This window comes from Hydractinia symbiolongicarpus, chromosome 5, assembly GCF_029227915.1.
Source record: "Hydractinia symbiolongicarpus strain clone_291-10 chromosome 5, HSymV2.1, whole genome shotgun sequence".
Taxonomy (NCBI): Eukaryota; Metazoa; Cnidaria; class Hydrozoa; order Anthoathecata; family Hydractiniidae; genus Hydractinia; species Hydractinia symbiolongicarpus.
This window is the reverse complement of record NC_079879.1, coordinates 3,007,398-3,034,677: the sequence shown is the minus strand read 5'-3', so window position 1 is coordinate 3,034,677 and position 27,280 is coordinate 3,007,398. Positions and strand designations below refer to the sequence as shown.

The 27,280-nt window shown below is 33.8% G+C and overlaps 3 protein-coding genes across 4 annotated transcripts in view; all 3 read left to right on the top strand.

Annotated features, from left to right (window-relative positions):
- Nucleotides 1–27,280, top strand: part of LOC130644183 (hexosaminidase D-like) — a 56,033-nt gene that overhangs the window by 7,284 nt on the left and 21,469 nt on the right. The window lies entirely within an intron of this gene.
- On the top strand, nucleotides 670–11,107 carry LOC130644185 (5'-nucleotidase domain-containing protein 1-like). The gene is made up of 13 exons (XM_057449689.1): nucleotides 670–820; nucleotides 939–1,036; nucleotides 6,687–6,758; nucleotides 6,866–6,975; nucleotides 7,049–7,134; nucleotides 7,503–7,587; nucleotides 8,408–8,582; nucleotides 8,661–8,713; nucleotides 9,086–9,255; nucleotides 9,589–9,717; nucleotides 10,136–10,165; nucleotides 10,529–10,703; nucleotides 10,918–11,107. Exons 1-13 carry the CDS (start codon nucleotides 716–718, stop codon nucleotides 11,013–11,015), a joined length of 1,386 nt encoding a protein of 461 aa, XP_057305672.1. The 5' UTR covers nucleotides 670–715; the 3' UTR covers nucleotides 11,016–11,107.
- On the top strand, nucleotides 18,415–26,991 carry LOC130644180 (solute carrier organic anion transporter family member 4C1-like). 2 transcript variants are annotated; one of them, XM_057449683.1, is made up of 11 exons: nucleotides 18,415–18,517; nucleotides 21,608–21,798; nucleotides 22,321–22,512; nucleotides 22,787–22,999; nucleotides 23,156–23,298; nucleotides 23,394–23,796; nucleotides 23,982–24,159; nucleotides 24,501–24,648; nucleotides 25,265–25,575; nucleotides 25,802–26,019; nucleotides 26,661–26,991. In XM_057449683.1, the coding sequence occupies exons 2-11, from the start codon at nucleotides 21,609–21,611 to the stop codon at nucleotides 26,756–26,758; spliced, it is 2,094 nt and encodes a 697-aa protein (XP_057305666.1). In that variant the 5' UTR covers nucleotides 18,415–18,517; nucleotide 21,608; the 3' UTR covers nucleotides 26,759–26,991. The 2 variants fall into 2 exon arrangements, with proteins under 2 accessions (XP_057305666.1, XP_057305665.1); XM_057449682.1 differs by lacking the exon at nucleotides 18,415–18,517 and adding an exon at nucleotides 19,068–20,040.

The window sequence follows — 27,280 nt, the reverse complement described above, 5'->3', positions numbered from 1 at the left end:
GATCGCATGTTAAAAGTTGAAAAACGAAAAACGGCGATAGAAATGTTTTTTTTTAGATCGCATTTTTAAAAGTTGAAAAACGAAAAACGGCGATAGAAATGTTTTTTTAGATCGCATTTTTAAAAGTTGAAAAACGAAAAACGGCGATAGAAATGTTTTTTTAGATCGCATTTTTAAAAGTTGAAAAACGAAAAACGGCAATAGAAATGTTTTTTTAGAATGCATTTTAAAAAGTTTAAAAACGAAAAACGGCGATAGAAATGTTTTTTTAGATCGCATTTTAAAAAGTTTAAAAACGAAAAACGGCGATAGAAATGTTTTTTTAGATCGCATGTTAAAAGTTTAAAAACGAAATATAATTCGTATGAAAATTCGTATAAAAGAGAATATAATTCGAATGACAATTCGTATGAAAGAGAATATAATTTGTATGAAAATTCGTATGAAAATCGTATAAAAGAGAATATAATTCGTATGACAATTCGTATGAAAATCATATAAAATTCGTATTAGATTTTTTAAAAATCGTATAACTATTTAACACTATACGAATTGTATACGATTTTTATACGAATTAAAAGCAATTAAATTCGTATATATTCGTATAAAATATCATACGAAATTTGTAGACGACCCCTTATATATTTTATTCTATTGTGTTGTATTTAGTCAAAGATATATTATTAATCAAATATTCCAAATAAGCTAGAAAACAATGGATTTAAAAGAAAAGTCATATTTTTGTTTAAATGATTATGACTGTATTGGAGTGGACATGGATCACACAGTCATTCAATATCATTTGCCAGAAGTATTTAAGGTATGTAAATTTCGGTAATATATAGGTTGTTCTTATTTGCTGTGATTAGATGCTACTGTGTGAGAAAATGTTAGTAAATACATGATCTTCACAAACAAGTAATTTTTTTTGCTTTCAGTTAATTTATAGAGCTTTAGTGGATTTTCTTGTGACTGAAAGGAATTATGATGAAAACATATTGCATGTTGATAATTTCACAAAGCATGAAGATTTCAGGTGAGTTGCCTAGAGGAGGTATAAAATGTCTTTTTAAATTTTTTAAAAAGCTCTTTTCGTTCTTAAGATATTCACATTTAAAGAATTTCAGATTTAATTATGCTGCATAAATTATGTTGTCATATTTAAGTAATAGCAAGTTTTAACATTTTCTTGTCATTAGTAATTTTAGACCTGTTTAGGGGGGGGGAATTAAAACTTTATCACTGCATAGATATTATAAAGGTGAATTGATTAACATTATTGATCAACTTATGCTGGTACGATATATTCTGAGAAGGTTTCAATAAAAAAAACATATATTTAATTGCTGTAGTTCCAATAAAAACACAAACTTGGAGTAGAAAATTTATTTCAATTTTGTAAGAATAAACTGAGGATAATTTGGCGGAGTCGGGTAAGGATGCTAGGCTGGAGAGAAGATATTGTCTCAAGCTTGCGTGCGTGTTCCCAATCAATTCGCTCTTCTCCACTACATCCAGAGCTCTTCTTCTAGTAGTGTTTTCTGGCTTAACTAATCTCTCAATCTTATAAGCATCTCCTCTCCTGTGATTCCATTTCCTCTATCATACCTCACAAGAACCTACTCTTTATGAGCTCTAACTTCTTATGCATTTCAAACCTGTTATTAACGTCTTGGTGCCCCACCTCTGACTGTCAGCACTGCATCCGCTTGCTGTTTTTCCCCAGTCAACTGTCCTGCTCGCGTGGGGCACCATCGTACATTTCCTCACCTGTAATTAATTCACCATACTCTTCCAGGGGTGCACGCCCATCTCTACACTTTGTGCCTGCCCAAGGCAGCTCAGCACCCCCAAATTCCCCAAATGAAAATTCATTATCTATGAGGCAATATTTTTGAAGACCACTACGACGAGATAATTCATCATGCCATAACAGGCTTAACAAATTGACATGAAAAAAAATACGTGCAAGTGCCTATAAATTAGCCTTTTATAATTATATAAAGACATTATAACGCAATTATCAGAAATAAACATCCCACAACTTAGTCACCGCATCAAGGTGAGCCATGTTGCCACTCCACTTATGCAATGCGCTATTAGATAAATGAATACAGTACAGTCCAGATGTAAGCGTACGCGTACGCTCAACTTGCAAAAATAATTGCTTTCATTAAAAAAAAACAATAGGATGGCGAGTTCCTTTCAAATTGCGCAAAAATAATTGCTTCGTGTTAAAAACAAATGCATAGCAAGAAACATTGTTTATAAACAATACTCTGCGGAAGAAAAAATTAAATGCGAAGGCCATTGAATTTTTATTTGTTTTAATAACGAAACTAATTATAGTAACGCGATTTTAATCTCGATATATTTAAAAAACACAAGCTCTTTTAAAAAACAACAAATCCAATGATTTATATATTAAAAAAAATGCTACTTTTAAAACTTTTAGTAATATATCTTTATCGTCGAAACATATTTTTTAACATGCGAAACTTTTAAAAGTTCGTTTTATAAAAAGCAACGTTTAGTAATGCAAACGGAAAAACCCTACGTTTGGGACTTTTCGAAAACAAATTAAATTTTAATACCAAAGAAAGGAAAATCTAAAAATATAACTTTTGACGTTCAGGAAAGACCAAAACACCCATTGTGAGAACATTTTGTTTTAAATTTTAATACCAAAGAAATAGTCTAAAAATATAACTTTCGACGAGCATAAAAGGAGAAAACGCTCGTTGTGGGAACATTTTGTTCTGGTAAGAATAAAAAGATACAAAGTTAAAAATACGTGTTTTTTCTAAAAAATAAATCTTAAGAGTAGTACCAACTTAAAAAATATTAATAAAAAAAGAGCTATAAAATTACATGAAGTCACTGTTATTTAGTTTCGGTCGTTGCAAATACTCATTCATAGCATTAACTGCGCCTGCCCAAGTCGATTTTTGGTTCGTTTTTGAAACATCAAAATACCGAAAAACTATCTGCTTAATATACTCGACTTTTTCCCTGTTGAAAGGTTCTTTTTGAACTTGTTTACTGTTCACTATTTTGTTCATACCAAAAACAATTTCTTCCCTTTCTCTCCTCTACGGTGAAAATCTTTTTCATTAGTCTTGTCGCAAAATTTCCTATTTTGCCACCACATTGATTGCGCGCATACAAGATGACGTCGTCGGTCAAATATGAGTTGGAAGGAATGTGATTGAAACTGTGCTGTGGAGGAATAGAAAATGGCTGGTGCGGTGGAGAAAATGGCTGGTGCGGTGGAGAAAATGGCTGGTGCGTTGGACAAAATGGTTGGTGTGGCGGAGAAAACAGTCCATGCTGTGGATAAGGTGAAATGTATGGCGGCATATTCAAATGATGGTTTGAGATAAACGGAGGTGGTGGTTGATGAATTGAAAAGGTTGGTGCAATTTGCTGTCTAGGTGTTGGTGCAGGTGGCAAAATTAGTTTAGCTGGCGAAACTGGTTTAGGTGGCGAATCTGGAATTACAATGTCAAAGTCATCCATGAAAGAGTTGTTTTGTGGTTGTTTGTCTTGCTGCTGAGTAATTGGTGCTTTTTTTTCCTCCTGTTGTGCGGCTTCTGGTTGATTTGTTGTTTGTTATTGTTGCTGCTTGCGTGGTTGTAAAGTGATCTAAAAAAGCTTTTCTATCAAAATTAAAGTTTCAATCTTTCTTAAAATATAATAACTTCTATCGCTTAAAAGCTTTATTTAACCCGCGCACCAACAAAGCCTTCTCGCAAGTTTATTTAGTTACCACGCAAAACTTTTATTTAATAAAACTTAAACAATGGCTCTTCGTGTCACATTGATAGAGTTGATAACATTTGCAATTATGCTATTGGGAATAGTTATGTTAACACTATTTAACAATAGTTAGGCGCAGTTATAATAAGCTATTTTTTCTTCAATAATCTTTTGTTTATTACGCGCAAGTTAATTACTTACAAGACTCGCAAAATAATTAATAAGAACAAAAGACAAACAACTACCGCCTCTGAGAAAAAGGTGTGAAACTTGAGCGTACGTGTACGCTTACATCTGGGCTGTACTGTATATCTTCTGTAAAAGTCACTAGACCACCTACCAAGTGTTTTTATGGCTGAGTCAGGAATGCCACACGAAGCTGCTGTAGAGGCCCCACCAATACCGAAACTATGGGTATTTAAATGCAAAATATCTCTTAGACTAACGTACAAAAATGCTGAGTTGTACTTCCGGATAATAAAATCCCCATTTGATAAAAGGAACAATGGGCAAGCCTTAACCTCCCCCCCCCCAAAAATAACAGGTAATTTCTTACCTTTTACTGGGCAAAATTTGTGTTCAATCATTGCAAGACGAATTGTGACACCTTTCCGAAATGGATCTGTTTTGGATGCCTTGATGGTTAGCTTTACGTGAAGGTGACAGGTGAATTTTGGGATCAAAAAATTTTTTTGATGGTGTAACAAATTCGGATACATGCAAAACCCCCCAAAAATGGGACAAGGATGAGAGCAGACCATAATGCTTTGGCATGACAAGTAAATTTAGATTCACGAATAACTTTTAACATTTCGTGCAGATGAGCAGGTGTAATAGGCAATCTCATAGTACGGGAATGTGGATGGCATCTGTAGATACCTCACATAACGTAAAATAATTTAGCCATTGAAGATATGTTTCATTTATAGCCTTGCATCTTGCTATGATATTGGATGCTAGACAAACAGACTTTTATGGTTGAGAATTTAACGTGATATGCCATGTACGACACAAAAAATTGTAAAGTTAATAGGTACCATGACGTTTTTACAAAATTGTTGGAATGCCCGGATACCAGAACAATAAGTTAGTCTTGTGTTTGGTGAAATGGAAGAATACAAGTAATAATTTACAGACTTTTCAACAGATTCCAAACAGGTGAAGGAATGACTGTGGGACACCTGTCTGCTTTCGTGCATTCTTTTTTGAACTTGCTTACCTGCAACCGAGAGAGTAAATCTGTATAAATATTAGAACGACCTGGGACATGACAAAGCAACAGATTTATGTTACGTTGAGCGGTAAAAAAGATTAAGTGACGTATTAATGTCATTATATCTTTGCACTTTAACCGGTGTGTGAACAAATCAGAATATGGGGAAAATTTTTTTTGGGACTGAGCTTAGAGGACCTGGATGGGCAAAAGATAACGAAGTGACTCTTCTGACAGAAGTAGCAACAGTGGGTGAAGGAACAGTTTGGTTGGCAAGGAAGTGCTTTGTTGAAGGATAAGCAACCAGGTCTGTCTGGTGCCCATGATTTGCTTGGGACATTCCGAAACTGTGTTGATGATTGTGCTGGACCAGTGGATTTATTGGGTCATTGCGCGGCAAAGTGCCCAGAGCCCTGACACCTAAAGCATCTGCCTAACCTGGATGTAAGTGACTTTATACATATTAAACAAAGTGTCGTCAACCATGTCCCATCTGCCGCTAGCAGTTTGTTGGCCAGTCGCATATGATGCAATTGATCATATTCGTACACAGAAGAGAAGACATATTGTGAAGCAAACTGAGTGATTACGGTTTGATACATCAACATTTGATGTGCAAGATTGGGTTGAAAACAAACCACAAACCTCAAATAATTTGTCCATGCTGACATTCAGGTGTTAAAATCTTTCACCCTCCCTTTTCCAGTGGTCTTCTGGGCTAACGAAATCCTAGGAGTACCCTCCACATTATTGATGTTAATGTCAAATTCCCCACTCTCACCCATCATGGGAAGAGAAGCACAGGAAGATGCAGCAGAAGGTGGCAGAAAAGAATCAAAATTAATGTACTCTCCCTTCTTAATCTTTTCTACAACATGTTTGGGGATTGGAGGAAAACTAACAGTGTCCATCAAGATGATCAGAATGAAATTTTTGAAATAAGGCTTGTGCCATAGTCATTTTTGATAGTCCTTTAACTGGCATGATGTGTGAATTATATATTAAAGTGAGGGATTCTTTACCGAGTTTGGCCCATTCCTCCACTGTTTGCATTTGAGGCTCCCTCACAACATCAACAGGCTGAAAAAGTCTACCGCTTCCTTGATTACTTTTCTTTGTAGACATAATTGCTGCAACCAACAGGATGAGGGGTAGCAATGTCCAAATACGAAAATTATTTCAGTTAAGCAAGTTATTGCTACTACTGGTGAGAAACTAAATCAGAGTAACTCTCTCCTATTTATAGGGGGTCCCTGGATTGTTATGGTTAGACTATACCCAAACCTTTAGTCCCCTACTCTAAAGTATCCACAACAAGAAAGTTGCTTCAAGTTGTGACACATAGCTTTGATTTGGTTAATTGAGACAAAGATGCCTTGAGTGAGCAAGACAACCTTGTGTACCCTTAATGATGCATTTGCATAGCAACTATTAAGTATTGGAAACTGCAATTAACATGAGCTAAACTGTGTTTAGTTCCATGTAGGTTTTTTTGTTAATTCTCTTGCAATAAGAAATAATTTTTGTAAAAACATTAAATCAAAGAAGATTTTAAAAATTTAATCTTAAATAGTCAGGATAGTATTTGCAGTATTGCAAGGATAGTATTTGCAGTATTTGCAATATTGTTTACATACACGTCAAACACATTATAAAATCCACTAAAAGTGATACATTATGAAATCATACTGTATATACATGTTACATGTTTTAGTTTAAGAGGATTGGTATTTGATCATCATAAAGGAAATTTTTTAAAGATTGATATGAATGGCTATGTCTTGAGGTAAGAAGTAATTTTTTCAAGTTGTAAACAGCCATATGAGTGTACCATTATGATACTCAAGGTTTCTATACCAATTTGTTGTCAGTAAACAAATTTTGTAATTTTAGTTGCTCTCATGGCATGAAACAGTTAAGTGATGAAGAGATAATTAAAGAATATGGTGCCAATCGCAAATGGCCTCTTTTTAATGTACTAAAAGAGAAAGTTTACCATGGAGGTTATGAAATATTTCAAAACCACAAGTTTGTGTGTGGCAAAGTTTAGTGATTTAAGATTTTATTATTTTTTAGAGGGATATTCAATCATGGAGAATTTTTTTCTAATGCCAGCTGCTTCAATTGTCGGCCAGTTAATTGAGGATACTGACAAGAAAAGTGTATGTGATGTTGTTCTCACTTTAAAATGCAGATTAGTCGCCACTGAATTTAATGTCTGTTTCACATTTTAAATAAATCTAATTCAACAAAATATTTATTGGGCGTTTCAATTGCACAAATAATTCCTGCAAAATGTTTCTTTCCTTAAGGTAATATGAATTATTTTTGTTGAGTATTTAGCATGTTTAGCAGTGAAATTAGAAAGGCAAAGAAAACATTTGGGGATGAGGAGTATATGTATGTGTATGTAAGGGGAATATTGAAATTCAAAAAATCTTTTTAAATTTATTGCTTTGAATACATTCATTATTACCAATTTTTGTCCGTAATCTGTAAGTGGTGTGATTCTCAACAGTTTCTATTTTAGAAGGAAGACTCAGTTACATATGAGCACATATGGCAAGACATTATTTCAGCACTTTCCCTGAACTTTCAAGCAGCTTCTTTTGACAGTAAGTGCACGCATTCGTCTTTTAAATGTCATTGGCTCCTTTACACTTTACCTGCTTTTTGTATGTGATTTTGAAATCAATTGAAAAAATAGCATTTTATTGTTTTGCATTAAGTTGTTTGCATAAATTGAGAGTAAAAACCATTTTTTTTAAAAAAAAACGAATGGCTACTAACATGAAAAAAGTGCAACCGTCAATCTGTGGCTTGCAGAAAAATTGTTGAATAATTTAAAAAAAAATTGTTTGCGCTAGGTTAAATCCAGATAATTTTTACGGTAAGAATATTTGTCCTAGCTGTTCTGTTAAATATGGAATATAAAGTATGATCTTGCAATTTGGAATTTTTTATGAACTTACAAGCATCCAGAAAATATCAAGAAAGGCAAAAGTTTGTCTACACAAGTAATTATATAGATTATATCTATATTGGGTTCATGTATTTGTCAGAGTTACCTTTGACAATTACAAATTAATGTTTGCAGTAGAATTACAGGATCTTAGGTTATTTGTTTAGATCCTAACTCTCAAAATATACGTATAATTTCTGATATCAGCGTGGCTATTTTTACCAAAATTTTAGGGTGCTTGTGGGCCCAGACGTTGATTATTCTGTACACCGAACGTGTTAGAAAGTGCGATAGCGCAATATTAATGCTGCTTACCTAACCTACCCATCTGAAAAAGTAGCACTTTCTAGAGAGAGAATTCGAAAGTTGGCTAATTTTTGCCAACTTTATAAATTGGCTGAAAAAGTGCCATTGTATCAATATTTTTGTGAGCGGTTGTAGAATATTTTTATGTGCAATTATTATTGTTCTAGATGATAAAGGAATGTTTTTTCCATCCCTAAAAAATAATATATCAAAGTACGTGAAAAAATGTCCACCTTCAATATTGTCTTGGATAAAAATGTTGAGAGATCAAGGAAAGGTCGTGGCGCTGATCACAGATTCGTCGCAGAACTTTGCAAGCTTGTTGATGAATTATGCTTTCGGGTAAGCATAAGTAGTTTTGCTACTGTATCAGAAATTTGCAACTTACCACGCCTATCCAGTTGTTTGTGTTTTTTATAGAGAAGATTGGAAGGAGCTTTTCGATTTTGTGGTAGCATATGCAAACAAACCAAGTACCTTTTTTGGATTTATTTTTATTTTTGTTATCAAAATTCAATACTATTTAAGGTTGCCACGACTCTTTAAACCTTCTCAAATTCGACGTCTCCCAAAAACTCAAATCTTCTTGAAAAGTAAATCTTTTACCAACTTTTTCTTCAAATCTCAATTTTAATTTTAAAACTAAAATGCTACAGGTACAAATATAATTTGTTCTTCACTCATGGCATCACCTGTATAATCTGTCTGGGAATATTCTCAAATCTCCAGGATTTTTTCCCCCCTTCTCAAATATGTTGAAAATTCTCACAAAAGTTTCTAATCTCCCTAAATTTGACTGTATAAAAAGAATGGAATGAAAAGAATCTTCGTGTTTCTACATCTAGATTTCTTTTATGAAAGTACCAAAGACAGGTCATTCCATACTATTACAAAGCCTGGAGAAATTTCTTTAACTACGGTTGATGATATTCAACCACATACGATATACAACCGAGGAAATTCACATACATTTGAAGAAGTGGTGAAGAGGCGTCTTGGAAAAGATTGTGTCAAGGTCTTTTTCAGCTTTTTAAACTAAACGACAAAGTATAGTTTTGCCAGTTGGCTTTAAAATAAAAAAGATTACAAGATAAGTAAAAGACTAAAAACTCCAACGAACTAACTTCGAATAATGTATTATAATTTGCATCAACACTGACATTATTATTGATAGCTAATCAAGTCAAAAACATTCCATACCACCTGCAAGCTTCTTCCAATTTACCTCATAAATCGTCGCTTTTTAAACTTTGACAGTTGTTGGCTAATTTTAAAAATTTCCGTGGGAATTTTGTTTTGCGGGGTAAACTGTCATGTTATCTATTTACTTTGTTTTTGTTTACCTTAGGTTGTTTACTTTGGTGATAGTATGAAATCAGACATTTTTCCACCTTGTGTTTATGCCAAGTGGGATACTGTGGCAGTGTTGGAAGAATTAGAAGCAGAAGAAGTTCATTTTCATAAAAACAACGCACAGGTTTCGTGGTTTTTGTTTCTCCATCAAATTTCTCATCGTTGTATTTCCGCCACTAAAAGCTAGGACTTTCAAAATGTGCAAAAACGTAAATTCTTTTAGCAACGAAACGTGAAAGTTGTATAGTTGAGTCTCAAGTAGGAATAAAAATGATACTAATATGTAAATATTCTAGGAAAGTTCTTTCGGTTAAAAAAATAAGTACAAATTAAATGCGATGCGACTTAACTAACTATTGCCACTTAAATGAGGTGTCTAGGTTATATGAAAATCATTCTGCATTCTAAATGACCACCTTTTCTAGGTACGACTCAGCAAGATTTGACTCATTTAAAACTTCTCTCTATGTGATTGAATTTGGTTATGTTATGTAATTTCTCGTATACACTATATTGTTAATTTTTTTTTTTTTTTTTTTTAGCCCTCGGATTGTAAAAAACCGAAGCTCACGGTAAGTGCAATCATTTCTTTTTTGTTTCTGGTTCAGGTTCTGCCATCACTCTGTTGTTTGTACATGTTTAGCGATTTTGATCTTGATTGTCGCACATGATTTCAGTTGATAAGCTGCGGGTGTTTAGTCTTTTCCTTTATTAGAAAGTATATGTAATCAAATTCTGTTTATGCACAAAAATGTCTTTGCTAAGAAACGCATTTACCGGGATATAAGGAACCTACACAAGGGGGAGTTAAAATGTAGTATTAAAAGCGAGACAACCAAAAAGTTTTTCTTCATGAAATTATACTTAGATAATATGTAAAAATTCTTCGTCATGAGAAGTGGACATGTGATATGGTTCTCGTGAATTATTTTTAGCCGTTATTAAAAGAAGAGAAGATATTAGTTGCAAGTTCACGCTGGGGTTCATTTTTCACTCACCCGCGTTCAAAAGAACAGGTCCATGCCAAACATCATCCGTTGAACACATTTTGGGGTGATTTGATTCGTAAATACAGCAAAATAGCTATCCCGCTGCTCGACTATATTGCAGGTAAGCGTGCGGGCTTAGTTTTTAAATGAAGGTTTGATTGCATCACTTGAAAAAAAAATAACCTTCGTATTAATTTTGACGATCAATAAAAGCAGACCCTGGTACACCTTGTAACTCGACAACAAGAGACGACCAAAATTTCGGTTACTCAGATTTACACCTTATGTCTCGATGAAATTATATTAATTTTTTGAATTTTGATTTTTCTGTTTAGAGTTACCAATCAATCACAAATTTCTTTCATTCTCATCTGATCAATTAGGATTTTACCCGAGTGCTCCACGGTCGATAGATGAAGATGAATGTACATAAACCTCCCAAATCATTCTAAAAACTTTTTTTAGTACGCAAAATTGCTTTTTATATGGATTTGTGTGATAACTGCAATATAATTTTGTAACTTACGTTTGTTTCTCTCTGTCAATTTTGCTGACTAATAGACCTAATAACCCTAATAACCATGACTCGATAGTATCGGATAGTATCGGATAGTATCGGATAGTATCGGATAGTATCGGATAGATTTCGTGCTAAAACAATTTACATATCGGATAGCTTCTGAGCCGCTTTCAAAACTGATACATTTCGGATCAGATAGCTTTTTCTTTTCTTCGGTTCTTATTTTGTACATTTTCTGTTATGACGTAATTATGACGTATATGTTTACAAAAGGCTATTTGGCATCTGGAAACAGGACTCTGTATTGTTCGTAAGTGTTTCCATTTTACTGGAACTGGATAAATTGATTCGCCGTAAAAACATATCCAATACAATGGAAGCAAGCGCTAGATTTCAAATTATAAGCTGAATGAAGTACCTTCCTGCGTTTCGCGGATACTACAATAGAAAAATATAGTTTGCTCTCATTCTCTACTTCTATACACCTAGATGTGTTATGTGATATATCTTAACTCCGCACAAACACAAGTTGCAACCATTATTAATCCGACATTTCGTACCAACTTTACACGTGTTTTTATAAGCAACAAAATTTTTCGGCTTAATTTTGTTTTAGTTTCTCTATTTTGCAGACTTTACTACTAATTTTTGACTTTCTGTTTAAGAGGACGAAATTTGCTTGCACGCCAATCGCCACAAAACTCTGGTTGATTATTTACATGTTCGCCTGCGTAGGCTAGTACGATATAACTTCGCATTTATCCTTCGAACACTGCGTCATTTTTCATATGACCTGCGACACAACAAAGAAGTGTGAAAAATCTTTCAAATACCGAAATTATCTGTAATTACAGTTATTTGTACACAAAAACTAAATTAAATTCTGTATCGAATACTTTTTCTTATCATAAAAAGAAGCAGTTCGGAAGCCACGCTGAATTTATGACACACTTCCATGGGCGCAGTGATGGTGGGCGTATATAGGCAAAGTTTTGTTTCAACTTTTTTTAAAACGACATTCGCTTCGAGCCACAGATTTCTTCAGAACGGAAACAAGTGTTATGAAGAACGCGATGCAGTAGTGTTTGATACATTTTTATGTTTTATGAAGCAGACTATTGAACGTTTTGACAGTCTGGTATAAACGCTGGAACTATCTTGTGTTAGGTTAGAAAATTTCTTTGCTATTCTAAATATTTGTAAGGAGGCATTATACCATGAAAAATTTCTTTATGTACTCCAGCTAAAATTTTTAAATTTTCAAACATATTGATGCTGGTCTATAGAATTTGAAGAGGGGATAAAAATGATCATCTTTTTAAATATATTTGTCGCCTAATAGAGAAAATAGTTTTAAAACTACTACTATCACTACAGTCCCTTATTAAAATTAAGAGTCTTCCTTTACTATTAAATTTATGACTAAGATTAAGTTAGCTAGTGATTACATAGATGAGTGACAAATTTGACATCCACGTACCTGACCGGGTATAAAAACGTTGGACGAAACTATTTGTCACCAAGAGAAGATTTTTTAACTTTTGTATATTTTTGGAATTCTTTCTTTCTATGAAGATTAATTGTAGATCAAAGCAACTCCAACTTATGCATATTAAAATACTTATTATATTATATTAAAATTAAAAATCCTAAAAAGTCGTGCTTTTTAAGAAATTCCGAGTTATCGAGACTTCGGTTATCCTGGATGAATTATCTGACCCGGCTGAGGGTCCGAGTTCGAAGGATTCTACTGTACTCTAACGCGCTTAGAAACTTATATGCAACATGACTCTGCATGCTTGATGGTTGAGTAAAGCACAATAGTTGGACAACCTTTCACTAGTTGAATGCACAATCAAGCGAAAGGACCAGGTTAAGCCCATCATTACCTTGCAATCCAAAGTCCAATTGAATAGAGAATCTGCCATTGTCAATCCAGCAATGTTGTTCACACGATTGGTAGCCATAGCGCAAAGGGAAAAAGAAGACATCGAAGAATTCTTTGCTTTTGATCTAACACAATAGCCAATGTCCCTCTTTAAATAATAAGAAAACCTGACAAGCCCTCATTACGTAAAGCTGTAATGAAAGATATGATGAAGCAGTGGGAAAAAATCAAATACAAATTGATCCTTATTTCGTAGTTGATGGTGGAGCGTTATTGCATAGAGTCCGTTGGATCAAAAATTCTACTTTTGATGAACTATCGCAAGTTTACGTTAGTTACGTTAGACACTATAACTCTTGCACCATTGTCTTTGATGGATATGATGGTCCTAGCACGAAATCAAATGAGCACATGCGACGAACAGGTGGTGGAAAACGATGCCCCAATATTGATGTTGTTGGTTTTAACAAAGTATCTTTTACCCAAGAAAGTTTTCCGAATACCGAAGATAACAAAACACGTTTTATCAGGCATATTAGCATAAAATTTCAGCAAGACGGGAAACAGTGAAGATTTGTGAAGGTGATGCTGATACAACAATCATCGCAACAGTACTAAAAGACGCCGAAAAAGTCGTTGTAACAGTTGTCGATGATACCGATGTCGCAATGATGCTTCTATACCGTTGGTAAGAACATTGCAGAGATGTTTACTTCTTTCAAGAGAGGTTGGATAAAGCCTGGAACATGAAAGTTTTCTGTTAGAAATGGAACCCTATCCGACAGCATATTCTTTTTGCACATTCGTTTTCCGCCTGTGATACAACGTCACGGTGAAGCATGTGAAAATAAAAAGGTTCGCTCTCTATAATTCTTCATTTTTAAAGGCAAATCTCTTCTAATTTGCCTTTAAAAGCCAGCCTTTATCTTATTAATCACTTTTTTTTAGGTATTTGATGGGGTTTTTTTCTGGTAATCTACATATTAAAAGTAGTAAGTGTGACAAATTTCAGCAAATTCCATATTATTTTTTTCTAGGTCAGTGTTTTTTTGTTTTTTTTTTACTTTAAAGACTGGACTACAGATATTTACCTGTGGGCCGTCACCACATGAGAGAAAACAACGAAATATTCGCTGTTTAGCTACTAGCGAAATAGCAATCTAAACCTTGCATGTGTCTATATACACTCTATGGCAGCACATTTTTTATACGCAAAATATAAACACATGTTAGAAAGGTGTTTTAAAGAAGTCTTTAAAACCTACAAACATACACACAAATAACAAGGGGAACAAATTGCGAAAAGAGTTCAAATCAAACGTTTGACTGAAAGCATTTCAAGCTTCAGGCGGATATCCAAGCTACGACGACGTTACTTTCAAAAATGTACAACGGAGAAAATGCGTCGAAAATTTTCAAAAACTTCGCAAAATTTTACGCCAAATATTCTGTCTATCCGAACTAAATTTTACTTCAATAGTTTCTACTCCTCTCATGATAACGCTGATATATTTATTCTTATCCTCCAAGATAAACCTTATTAATTAGTTGTCATGAATGTCAGTTAACACGTTCGTTAACAAGTGTTACTTACTATTCGGCTGGCAAACTGTGGCGTTTAGATTTAGTTGTCCAAAGTTCTAGAACTAATATGTAGTACAAAACTGATCAAATTGTTATGCAGGAAATAAACGTAGAGTTGGACGAAATATTAATATAGATCAAGCTAAGTTTATATATTTAAATCGCATGTATCAAAAAAAGTGTGTTTTTAAACATGCGTGAAAATTACTGCATTAACGCGACTGAGATATTAATGTGATACACCAACCTCGTTCCCAGCGTCTGTTGTCTCTTTTCTTATCGCTGTCCCGATGTAAGGAAAGATACTCCGGGGGACAAGGTAGATAATACACCATTTGTATTCAGAACTAAACAATCAGCCCGAAAAAGTTCTTTTTTGTTGTTATATTTTGAGAATTTTATATTTATTTTACTGCGATGTAAAATATTAGAACACTAGTTTCAAAAATCTTCCTCGTTGCAACAATCGATTATGCGAAAACAATTTTATGTTTTCTTTATCTTTTTGTTTTGTTGGGCGGCGCATTTAACTAGGCACAGTATGTCACTAGTTAAATGTTCAACGCTCATGAATTTCAAATGTGTGGCCAGGGTGTTTTATGTTTGCTTTCAACGCATTCAACATGTATCTTATTGGTAATGATTTTAAACTGAAGGTTGAAGGTTTGTATTTTGTTGACAAAAAATATTGAAGTTCTCTATCGGGAGGTTCAATAAAAATTGCATTCAGTGATGACGTTTTAAATATTTTGAATGCACGGCCAGCTCTATATTCGTAAGGTATCTGGAAAGATATTTTGCAAACCAAGTGCGTTAAGTTGTAACAGTTCTATTCACATTTTATGATAACGGATGCATGTATTTACACTACAGGATTTTGTTGATAGGGAAGTTTTACAGCAAACAAAAATACTTTGTACTCGGTTAAAACTTAGTCATATGAATATTGTGGCTTGGTAACGAAGGAAATATTAAAATGTGGACGAACTTAAATTAAAAGTTTAACAAGACGTATGATATACGCAAACAACCTCGCGAATAAAGTTTACAAAAAGCTGTCTATCAAATTGGGATTTTTGTTACGAAGTTAGACACGACATATTTTACTATTAAGATACGCAATAATATTTGTTACACACTTATTTTTCAAAATTGATTTGTGAGATGGGTCCGTCTTGGGTGAACCGACTGACAGGAAGAAGAAAGACCACAAACCCACAAACCCCAAAATTTGCGAAATTCATTAATTCAGTTAATTCTGCCTACATTCACTTTTAAAAAGTTTGGTGGAAACACCTTTCTTTACTAGTTAGTTAAACAAGTGTTTTGAACACTTGTCTTATCTTTTTAAAAAAGAAAAAAGAAAAAAAAAGTAAAAATAGTTACCAAGATGAGATTCGAACACACGACGACTCCCGTGTCGGTGTTCAGAGAGGCAAAAATTTCCATTCTTGTACGTAGGACCTTGGAGGAAAGAATACGGAAGGAGAAACAACTTCATTTCTGTACGCTTTAAATGTATTGAATTTTCTATTGTTTTTAATTTCAAAAGAATCAGTGCGTGAGGTGCTCGACCGAGTCTTTTTCGCAAAAAAAGGATCAAATTCCATATTCTCCTTTAATAGGGGCTAACTTTTTTCTATTGAAATCTAACTGTAACACGCTGCAGGAACGTGATATTTGTATGGAAAGTGTGCCTAATATAAGTCGGTAAACATTGCTGTTAAAAACTTCAACAATACGTTTGGAAGTAAGCGTTTAACCATGATATTAACCTTTCTTCGCAGGCTTGAGTATACCACTTTGATCAAGAAAAACAATATAGATAGATATGCGCCGGACGAGTGCCGACAAAATGTGTGCTGGATTAATGTTTATTCTAACTAAAGAAATAACTTCTTATAACAGAACGTCGTTTTAAAACGAGATATAAACTTTTTCTTTTTGTTTACAAAAGTGTCGAGCATGTGCTTCTTCGCTAATTATTTTAACATAAGAACAACAGAAATTTTACCGATTTCAATATATCTTCTTGTTTTGATAATATTATCAAACTCATCATCAAATTATCTAATTGTTTTTATAACCAATCATAGTTGCGAATTGTTATTCACGAATAATTTAGTCACACAACCGCCAAAATTTCAAATTAAGTTTCTATACAGACACCTGCTAGAACCTCACGCAGTGTTTCAATAGAATTAAAAGAGTTGTTTCTCCTTCCGTATTCTTTCCTCCAAGGTAGGACACATTTGCGTTTTAATACAAGCTCACGAGCTTGTAATAAGTGGGTTAATATAAAACATATAGGGATAATAAATGCTATTGTTATATATATATTATATATTAAAATATTTTAATTACGTGTTGTGTGCTCTGCACGATTTTGTATTTGTGCTACGGACACACGAAATGCGTTATAAAGGACAAACGAAACTGTGGGCTACTTATTATTTTCATTATGTAACCGCCCACTACTAAATATTTTGTGAAATATTCACCCATCTTAATCATTATACAATATTTTGAATGTATTGTTATAGAATCTTGGGTGCTTATTTATTTGGTGGGTTTTTTTTTTTACTTCAAGCAACAATATCGAAATTAATGTTTGCAACATCAAATTTTCTTTCTTCTGTAAGGTACAGGATGCATATTTGTTTGTGTTTGACTGCCAAAGTAAAAAAGAAAAAAAACACACTTTTGATCTGGTTATTATTTTTTGTCAAAATTCAAGTTATATTGAATACCCCGAAAACTCGAAAATTCGATAACTCGAAAATTCGATAACTCGAAAATTCGATAACTCGAAAATTCGAAAACTCGAACTATTCTACTTCTTTGGAGGTTTAAGTTATCGGACTGTCAAAAAAAAAAAAAAAGAAATAATTAATTCCGCCCTAAATTAATTCCCACCTTATCTAAAAGATTGAGGGTCAAAACGCGCCTTCGTCCGCAGTGTTTTTTGCTTTCTTAATATGAGAGATTTTTCGCCTTCTTCCTATCAAAAAGGCAAAAAAAATCCGGGACGAGGGTGAGTCGAAACGCACTATTATTACTCACACGTTATCCCATAAGTTATCTTAGAGACCGAAATTTTTGACTTTTGTGTAAAAAAAAAAAATAGACCATAGATTTTGTTGTTGAAAGCACGGAGCGTTGAAACGTTAATTACGAATTACATTAATTCTAAAAAAGGGGTGGCGTAACTAATCCCAACAGAATCAAATTAACGCCTAATTTGCACTCTACAAATTAGAAAAATAAAAATCAATCATTCAATTAACGAATATAATCAACTTCATGAGATATTTCTGAAAAGGCGAAAACCAGAGCAAGAACAGAATAACCAGATAGACCATGATTGTTTTAACATGTGTGTTCTCTGACCACGTTTAAAATCAAAAAAATCTTACAACGCACTTTGAACTTTAATAGAGAATGGTATAAAGAAAATTATACTGAACTATTAAAAATATTTGCAATCCAAATTTATCAAGACGAAGATAAAAATGTACGATGGATCCTGCGTTAATTATAGTTAATTAATTGCCTAAATTTTTATACGATAACATCAAAAAAGATTCCCAATGTATATGAAGATTAGAAAAAACATGATGCCAGCTATTGGTGTAGGAAAAAGGTCAACTAATTTAGGTAACGTTTTCTCTATTTACAAATACCAACACATACTCTTCTAATATGGTGTCTTGATGTTTCAGACTTTCAATTACTTGTGCACTTTAAATAATACTTTATAGATTTAATGAACATCATTGGTTTCTAAGCAACATAATGTATTTTAAAAATTATATTTTTTAGCGTTTAATTGATTTTTCCATACTTTCTTAATTATTTTGATTGCTTATGTTGTGGAGTATTTTAATAAGCATATCTGCAGATACACAGTGTGTGAAGCTGTGAGAGAAAAAAAGTCAGACAGGTTTGAATTTTTTAGTTTTTGTACCTAAATGCATCGCTTAATTGTACATGTAAAAGCATCATAAAAGCGGCTGGACTATTTCAGGAAGGTAATGAAGGTAAAGTAGTGTTACTCTACAAAACTGGTGTGGATAACTTGTGTATTGAGTCCAATGGAGTTTCCTCCAATAAAATTACTTCTTCTGCATGATTATTTATTTATTTATTTATTTAACTTTTGCTGTAGTTTAATTTGTTTAGTGCACGTTTTGTTTCTTTGTCGTGAAATAAACAATAACACAAAAATGCGCTGACACTAAAATGAAAAAACAAAAAAAAAAGAAAAAACACAATTTTTTCCTCCAAGATATGAAAAAGTTTGTTCGTGCAACGCTTGGTATTTCATCTTGTCACTATACTATTATTGTGTTTTAATGTGAAAATTTTAATAATGAGATGACCAGAGCTAATTGCATGTTCTGATTGTATTGAATACTATTTTGAAGTCGAGTTAAACTGATATTTGATTGCTACACCATCCTTATAATAATGATAATAATATGTATCGTGTCAATGCAAAAATTGGGAAAAATACCATGGTCACACACACTTAGCTTAAAATTAATTGTAGAAATCTATTTTAAAATGTTTTTATCAAAAATCTAAAGAGTACTGAGTTTTTGTTTGTATTTCCTATGGTGTATATGTGTTATTATAGACGAAGCTATCACACTTTTAACTAGCTTTTTATGTAGTGCTAAAGGTGAAATTGCGTGGCACAAATCTGTCATAATGTCCAGTTATCATCATGTTAAATGCTGTTTTGATGTCCCTAAATCAGAACAAAAAAAAAATACGCTTTGTTTTTTGCCAGTATTTGGAAATGGCTGATAATGGTAGAACTTAGTAATATTGTCAACGTTGCGCACTAATCTTAGTATAAAACATATACATTGTCCCGCCCTTCTCTTCATTTAAAAAAAAATCTTCGGAAATAGTTTTCGCATTAAAACTATATACGTCAGTATGGATGTAACAAAATATATAAATCAGGTATTTTTAAGATAAATTTTTGTGCTTAGAACAACATAAAAATCTTTGTTAATCCCTGTTAGATTATAAATAGATCTACATATCAAGAACTTAAAATGAAACGGCAGAGCTTTTATGTCGTAATACTGTATTAGGATAAGAATGTAGATAAAACTATCCTTTGTTCAAATTTGCATGCTATTTTTATTAACATCTGTTGAACAATCAAATTTGTACAAATGTAGTCATGTAAATTAAACACAAATTATCAACAACCTCGGCACCAGTTCAAATTGTCAAACTATGCCTACCAAATGTAACCTAGAACATTGGTTATATAACTTAAGCAAAAAAAGACTGGGAATAAGGTTGCTATTGATATGAGCGACCAACTTATTTTAATTGGCTTAAAATACGGACAAATTACTGTTGAAATAAAGATTTGTAAATCTTAAATTAATGTGACTAATTTCAAAATCAGCATTGTGCATGCGGGGAGCTCAGCTAACTCAGGTGAGGAGATAGTTCTTTTATTTTAACAGTGACCCCTTTTTATCGGTAATTTTTCATAAGATCAGTCAAGTATACTCCAGCTTGTAGAAAAAACTTATTATTACAGCGTTACGAATATTTTTAAACTTTTTAGAAGACTTTTTGCATGCAATGTGTACCAACATATATTCAGTATATTTCCTATACAAATTTTACTCGACAGCGAGGTAGAGCCAGATTTTCACAAAATAAAGAAAGTCCATCTTAAAGGAGATTTCAGAACTTGATCAATTTTTTGCTTGAGCTTATGTGTAGAACTAGAAATAAACGCTTTAATTTATAAAGTGACGTCCAGGCTAACATGATAAAAGACATATTGTGAGAAACGACCCTTAAAAAAACAACGTCAAAACATACATGCATCACACGACAATAAAAATAAATGCACCTCGCCAATCTACATAATAATTTTACACATGGAGTAAATTGCTCCATTCTTGCCTCCCAGAGCTCTTTGAGATAAACATCGAAACTTTAAAAGTTTATCTCACAAGTATTTGGGAACGAGATTCCACCTAGCATTTCAAAGTGGTACATGCAGGGGTTGTTTATATAGCAATTCTTGCTCATCAAAAGTCTCTGGTGCAAATCATCATACTAATGGTTGATAAACAAGGCAAATATTTGATCGCCTTGCTATGCTCTAACCCTTGTGTAAGGGTATACACGGAAGACTCTGATGAGCTTAGCTATAATAGCGAGATAGCTTAGCCCTTGGCAAGTGTAAACACGCTGGCTTTGTTAACTACGGTAATGTTGACCGCAGATATTTTGATGAGCTTCGTAATAGCAAATGATTACTTCAAACATTTGTATATCTTTCGTGATTGCATGTAAATGATGTGTATAAGGCCTCGTTTATGATGCACCCTTAACCTAAAAGGCGTTTGTAATCTTTAATTTTAGTTTAAATAGCTTTGTACGTTTAATAAAACTTATGATTAAACCACTGCGTCGTGTCTTCTCAACGTATTATATGGTACCTCCTTTCTCCCCTTCCTCCCTCTCCTAATAAACTGTGCCTCTCGATTAGGAGTCCCGGGATGTCCATTTACAGTGAAGGGGCTCTTTTACTTAAGTTTAATGGAAGGAAACGCTTATCTGGATTTGAGCGAGTATAATTGAATCTATTGCAAGTTCCGTAAGATCAAGCATTCAGGGTATCTGCACACCAAACATAAGAAGAAAAGATGAGAAGACGATAATTTGATGTCTTTTTTCACATTTTTTGCGAACAAAAAGATTAAAATAAAAATAACAAACTTTATTTTAGCTTTCTTGGCTCAGTAAACAAAACATTGATGTAAACATGAATACAGTGTTAAAAGTAATATTAAAATGCAGTATGTAAAGAAAAGATATGCAAAACGTCAAAGTTTTAAAAGTTATGTAAAAATAACAATCCCGAAACTCCAAACATTTCTTTCGTTTTCTTTCTTGTTGTAAACCGCAATTGCAGCCGCTTTTAGATATAATTTGTATTTATTTTTTCGTCTTTGGTACCGTCTTGTTTTGTTTTTTGATGAAGGATGGCAGACGACAAGAAATTTCTTAACGGAGAGGAACCAAAAACCACGGAATCGAAAACAGCGCAAGACGATGTAGTTCATGATAATGATTTGCGCATGGGCATACGATCGTGGAGACCTGATTGGTTACAACGGTTTAACCACGTGAATTATTTTTTAGCAGTCTTAGCGGTCGCATCAGTGGCTCAAGGTAAATCTTTATCTGTTTAGTATAATCCTTTAGGATTAATTTCGTGCTTTTATAAACAACAGTTGTCTAAAACTTATCATTTTTAAAGCTTGAATTACTATATGCTACAACAGTTTGAAATTTAAGTTGAAAAATCGACAAATTTTTTTTAAAAAAATAAGGATAACAACGCCTATCATACATCTATCCACCTTGCTTACGCGCACACACGTAAGCAAGGTGGATAGATGTTTTCACAACAAAAAATCAACATCTTCAAGGACCCGACATTCAGGAAAGTGCTCATGCTGACATCAGCAATAATTATCATATTTTAAGAGTTTGGATCTAACCAAATCACCTGAGAGCCTAAGTTCGTTCTAATCGTTCACGAGTTAGTTTTGACAAGTTCAAAAGGCGGTAATCTAATATAGAAATAGCCTGCATATTTTCTTATAAGGACAAACTTCAAAATTAGCTGTTTTTTATTAATGCATTTCCACCAGTATTGTTGACACGCCTATTCTTTTACTTCATTTGCAGGTATTATCGTGAACGGCGTTGTCATGGTATCTTTACAAACAATAGAAAAGGAATTTGGCTTTTCAAGTAAAGTTTCTGGATTTATAGTGGCGGGAAATGACGCCTCTGCCCTTTTGATTGTGACGTTGGTTAGTTTCTTTGGAGAGCGTGGCAACAAACCAAAATGGATGAGTGTGGGAGCAATAGTCACCGGTATGTGTAACACACTTTTATGTGGCTGATGAATTAAAGTTATTAAAATTCTAATCGGTCTCCATTTAAACGGCTCGGTTAAGCAGAATTTGTTTCGTAACAAAGCCTGTATATGGCAGTAAACACAAGTCAGACTTCAAAACAGCCAATCAAAGTTCCGATTACGCTGCCATCTTTATTATGATTGAGATTTTTTTCCTCTGTTCTTTTTTTCCTATTTGTGGAGACGTCTCTTGTATGCTTTTTAAAATGAAACTAAGAATTGTTATTACAGGTTGTGGTGTGTTATTATTTGCACTTCCAAAGCTTCTCATCGGTGACTACAAACCAACAGGCTACAATGAAATTGATGTTTGCTCCGCCAATAAATCAATGTCATTGCTGGAGAAAAAATGTGTCACAGAAGCAAGTAGTATCCTGTACATAGCTATCTTTTTTGTCGCTCAGTTAATAATGGGAGCTGGGACAACTCCTTTGTACACTTTGGGTAAATTTTTATGCTTTTAATTTAAATATTTAATCTCTAAATTGTTCATATTGGTTCATTTTGGGCCTGTGCGTTGTCGCTATTGACATGAACATGTATACAACAAAAAATGATCTAAAGATATTAAAATCACAATTTAAATGCTTTCAATACAAGGACCAACTTATCTTGATGAGAATGTTTCTCCACGTGCTTCACCTGTCTATCTTGGTATATGGTTTGCTAGTACCATGATGGGACCTGGTCTGGGTTTTGTTATCGGAGGTTCATTTTTAAGAACTTTCACTAACATAGATGAGGTAAGAGGAACAATAATTCGAATTCTAGGCTTTTCTTTTTTTCGTACATTTCATTCTTATAGCTGTTCTTAATTATATTCTTAATTATATTTTAGCCCGAAGGTTTAAATCTTACCATAAGAGACCCACGTTGGATAGGAGCTTGGTGGCTAGGTTTTGTATCCCTTTTTGGTATGTTTATAATTACTGGGTTCCTGCTGGTTCTGTTTCCAAGGAAAATGAAAAACGGAAGATTTAAGCGCGAAAAATCCATTCAAAATGGCCATATGCCATCCTCAGACGAGCAGGTTAATTATACAATCAAAGGATATGTCAAAGAATGTTTCAAAATTTGCTTTAACAAGGTGTTCATGTTGTCTGTTTTTGGAATTACTGTGAAAACCTTATACGCAGTTGGCTTGGTAGCTTTCTTGGCTAAAATTCTCGTTCTAAAGTTTGGAGTTCCTCAAGAGAAAGCTGGTATTTGGCTCGGCGTAATATTGTTGCCAGCAATGATAAGTAAGTGGAGTACACACAGTATTAGTCCAAATCATCTTTTCAGAGCTTTTTCTTCTTTCTATGATGAGATTTGACAGTCTCGTGAAACCAACTCTAGGTCAAAAAACCTCGGAACGTCGTTGGCATTTGTATGAATTGAACGAAAAGTTGATTGCATGACAGGTATATCTTTAATTTCCTTCTAGTCGGCATAATAACTGGTTCACTGATGATGAGGAAACTCAAAGTGCAAGTTGCTGCTAAGACTGCGGCGAAGATCTGCGTCATCATCTCAATGTTGACAGCTTTTAATTCTTTCTCTTTTCTTATACCTGGATGCAGTAACACAAATGTGGCTGGGGTGATGGTTCCTTATCATAACAGGTAGTATATCTTTTTGTAATAAATAACATTTTTGTGGGTATTAAATTTTACAAATTTTAGCCAAATTCGCAAAATTATGTAACCACAAAATAATTTTAAAGATGATATTCACGAAAATGTTTAAAAATGAATAAAAAAGAACAACCGTTACAATCGTTAAAAGTGTGAATGTTTTATCGAGATAAGTCGTCCCCAAAAATTAAAATTATTTTGAAGTGATGGGTAAGTCTTTAACCTGAATGTTCTCGGTGGTTAAATACTTAAAAAAAAACGAATTCGAACGAGTTTATAAATTTCGGTTTCGCCTGCACAAAGTAATTGTTTCTCTTTAAATATTCCAGCACTGGTACAGACTCGCTTCATTCAACATGCAACAAAAAATGTTTATGCACTGAGAAGGACTACAAACCCATTTGCGGATCTGACGGAATTACATATCACTCACCATGTTTAGCTGGCTGTACAGTTATGCTGATTGGTGAAGACAAGGTAATATATTGAAGCAACTAAATGATTTTGTGGCTGGAAGAGCTGCGTGTTTTAAATAGTTTTCTTTAAAAGATTTTTTTTTGGCCTTTGCGTATCATGTTTGTCTTTGGAATAACGTCTGCTGAGCAAGTTTTAGGGTAAAACATTAGAGGAGCATTAAGGCTGATCTCTACTTGTTGAAATAGTTTCTGGACAAGAAAATTTATTTTAGATATTTTTTTGGGGCAGAAATTCTTTAATATATAACAGCCGCAATCTTGGATGCAATGCTTTTTGCAATTTGTTCCAACTAGTCGTTAGCCCGTGGAAAAATCCACGGGTTCACCCATCCTTTTTATACCGCACTGCGTGAGTCTCGTGACAGGCTGACAGACGTATACGGGTATTTTAATATAGATGTTTATACACGTGATGTATTTCTCGCATTTCTTATTGGCTGGAAGCAATTTATTTTCCGGGAAATTCTAAAAAAGTTCTAAAATCCGTCCAAGCCATGAAGAAATTCCAGATAATATTGTATACTTATTTTAATGCACATGTTGGAAGTTTTTCTTGTCCGGGAACTATTTCACCAAGTGGAAGTCAGCCATTATGTGATTAGAATTATGTCTTTTAGCTTCCATATTTTGGAAACTGCTCCTGCATCACACCCCAACTTAAATCCAGGTCAACTAATAAGACTGTATTCATGGCTCCCATTAACCCAAACTTGATGCGCGACACCTCAACCAATCGAACCGATCGAATGAGTCCAAAGGATGTAATGAAAATGATGATGATAAAAATGGACCAATCTTTAGTTAATCGAGCAACATTTGGGAAGTGTGACCGTGGATGTAAAAATTTCTTCCTCTTTGTTGTTATTATATGTGTGGCAATAATAATATCATTCCTGTCTGGAACTCCTCATAAAATTATGGTGCTCAGGTGAGTTAAAAGTTAAGTCGGAAAAAAACTTTATTTCGAGTGTACGGCATAAAAGTGTTCTCCAGAAATCTGATAGGCACCGGTTACGAAGGTGTTTAGACTGAACCCTTAGTGGAAGAAAAAAGATGAAAACTAGTCAGATGTTTGGACAAGAAACTTTTATATTCTTTCAGGTATTGTCATATATTACCAGCAGAAAATAAACATTGTCTAAAAATCTTTTTAGGTGTGTTCCAGACAATCAACGGTCGTTTGCACTAGGAGCACAATTCTTGATTATGCGAAGCTTTAGTTTCATGCCAGGTCCAATATTGTTAGGAGCCATATTGGATTCGAAGTGTATCACGTGGGGTTATAATGCATGCGGAGAGAAGAAGAATTGTTTGGATTATGACATAGATGCGCTTTCAGTTAACCTAGTACTTTTAGGATGCATCACGTCAGGTATATTTTGAAAAGATTTTATTTGTTCTAAATTATCTAGGAGAAGAAGCACGGAAATTTAATTTTTACCACACTTTGTGTCAGCATTCCGTAAATGTTCCTCTTAATCAAGCACTCGTTTTGAAATTATAAGCCCCCATCGATTAAGCGCCTCTTCCCCATTTTATTACCCAGGGGCTCCTTATGCCTTTTTACACCAGGGACGTCTGGACAAGTATTCAAAAGCGATAACACGCCCTGTGAACGAGGTTGACCTGCCCAGAAGGGCGGTATCTAATTGCATTTTTTGAACTGGGCGGCATCTAATTGTAGTTTTTTGGTACGGACGGAGCAGGTTTATTATTTAAATTTGTTTGTATCTTATCTTACCCTATAAGAGGTACTTGCTTGAATTAAAAATGTGATTAATTGAAGCCTGAAAGAAAAAAAAAACATTAAAGAACCCGGTGAAAATTTGCTTTAAGAAATATATAGTAATATAATAATTAAAAAGATAAAAAATATTCTCCCCTTCCTCTGAATTAAATCTAATTCGAGAAACTTAATCTTAATCAAGTGCCCCGGGTGCTTGATAGTAATATAACAATATCACATTGTGCACTAGGTAGCCAAAACTCACTATCTTGCGTGTTTGAATTTAGTTATCGCTACAGTATTATACATTCTGGCGTGGTGGTTTTATCCTGTGGTTGACACTCCATTGTTGCTTGTGAAGGACGATGAAAATCACAACTTATAACTTAAAGACTTCACACGCATTTCCTTGAACAGTTTTTGTCAATTTTTATGACTCACCCGCAGTTACAAAAGTCTCCAGCTCGCTTGCTGAAAGTCACAATCTTATCCGCTCAGAACTATAGCTGTTGAGAGATTTGCCAAGGTTAATCTACACCAAGCTTCTAAATATGTTATTTTGAAATCCTATGTTAAATTGTATTTTTAATATCGTACGACAAACCTTACTGCATCCTAGCTCTCTGATTTTTGTAGGTTTGTATTGTGCGCAAGTGTGCTTGATATTTCCCGACAAATACAGAAAAAAATACTTTTTCGCGAAAATGAAGACAAAATAAAATTCCGTTAAAAACAGGTTTTCTATAACGTTAACGCTAGAGTTGCATATTCTGACCGCTAGAAGAATTTGGATTAGTTATTGTTAGAATTTGTCCACTTGACCGGAAAAAAATATAAAAGTTTTTCAGTTTGTTTTTTTACATAAATGTCGGAAATGTCGAAAAACAAGAACTCTACAGAATCAGTG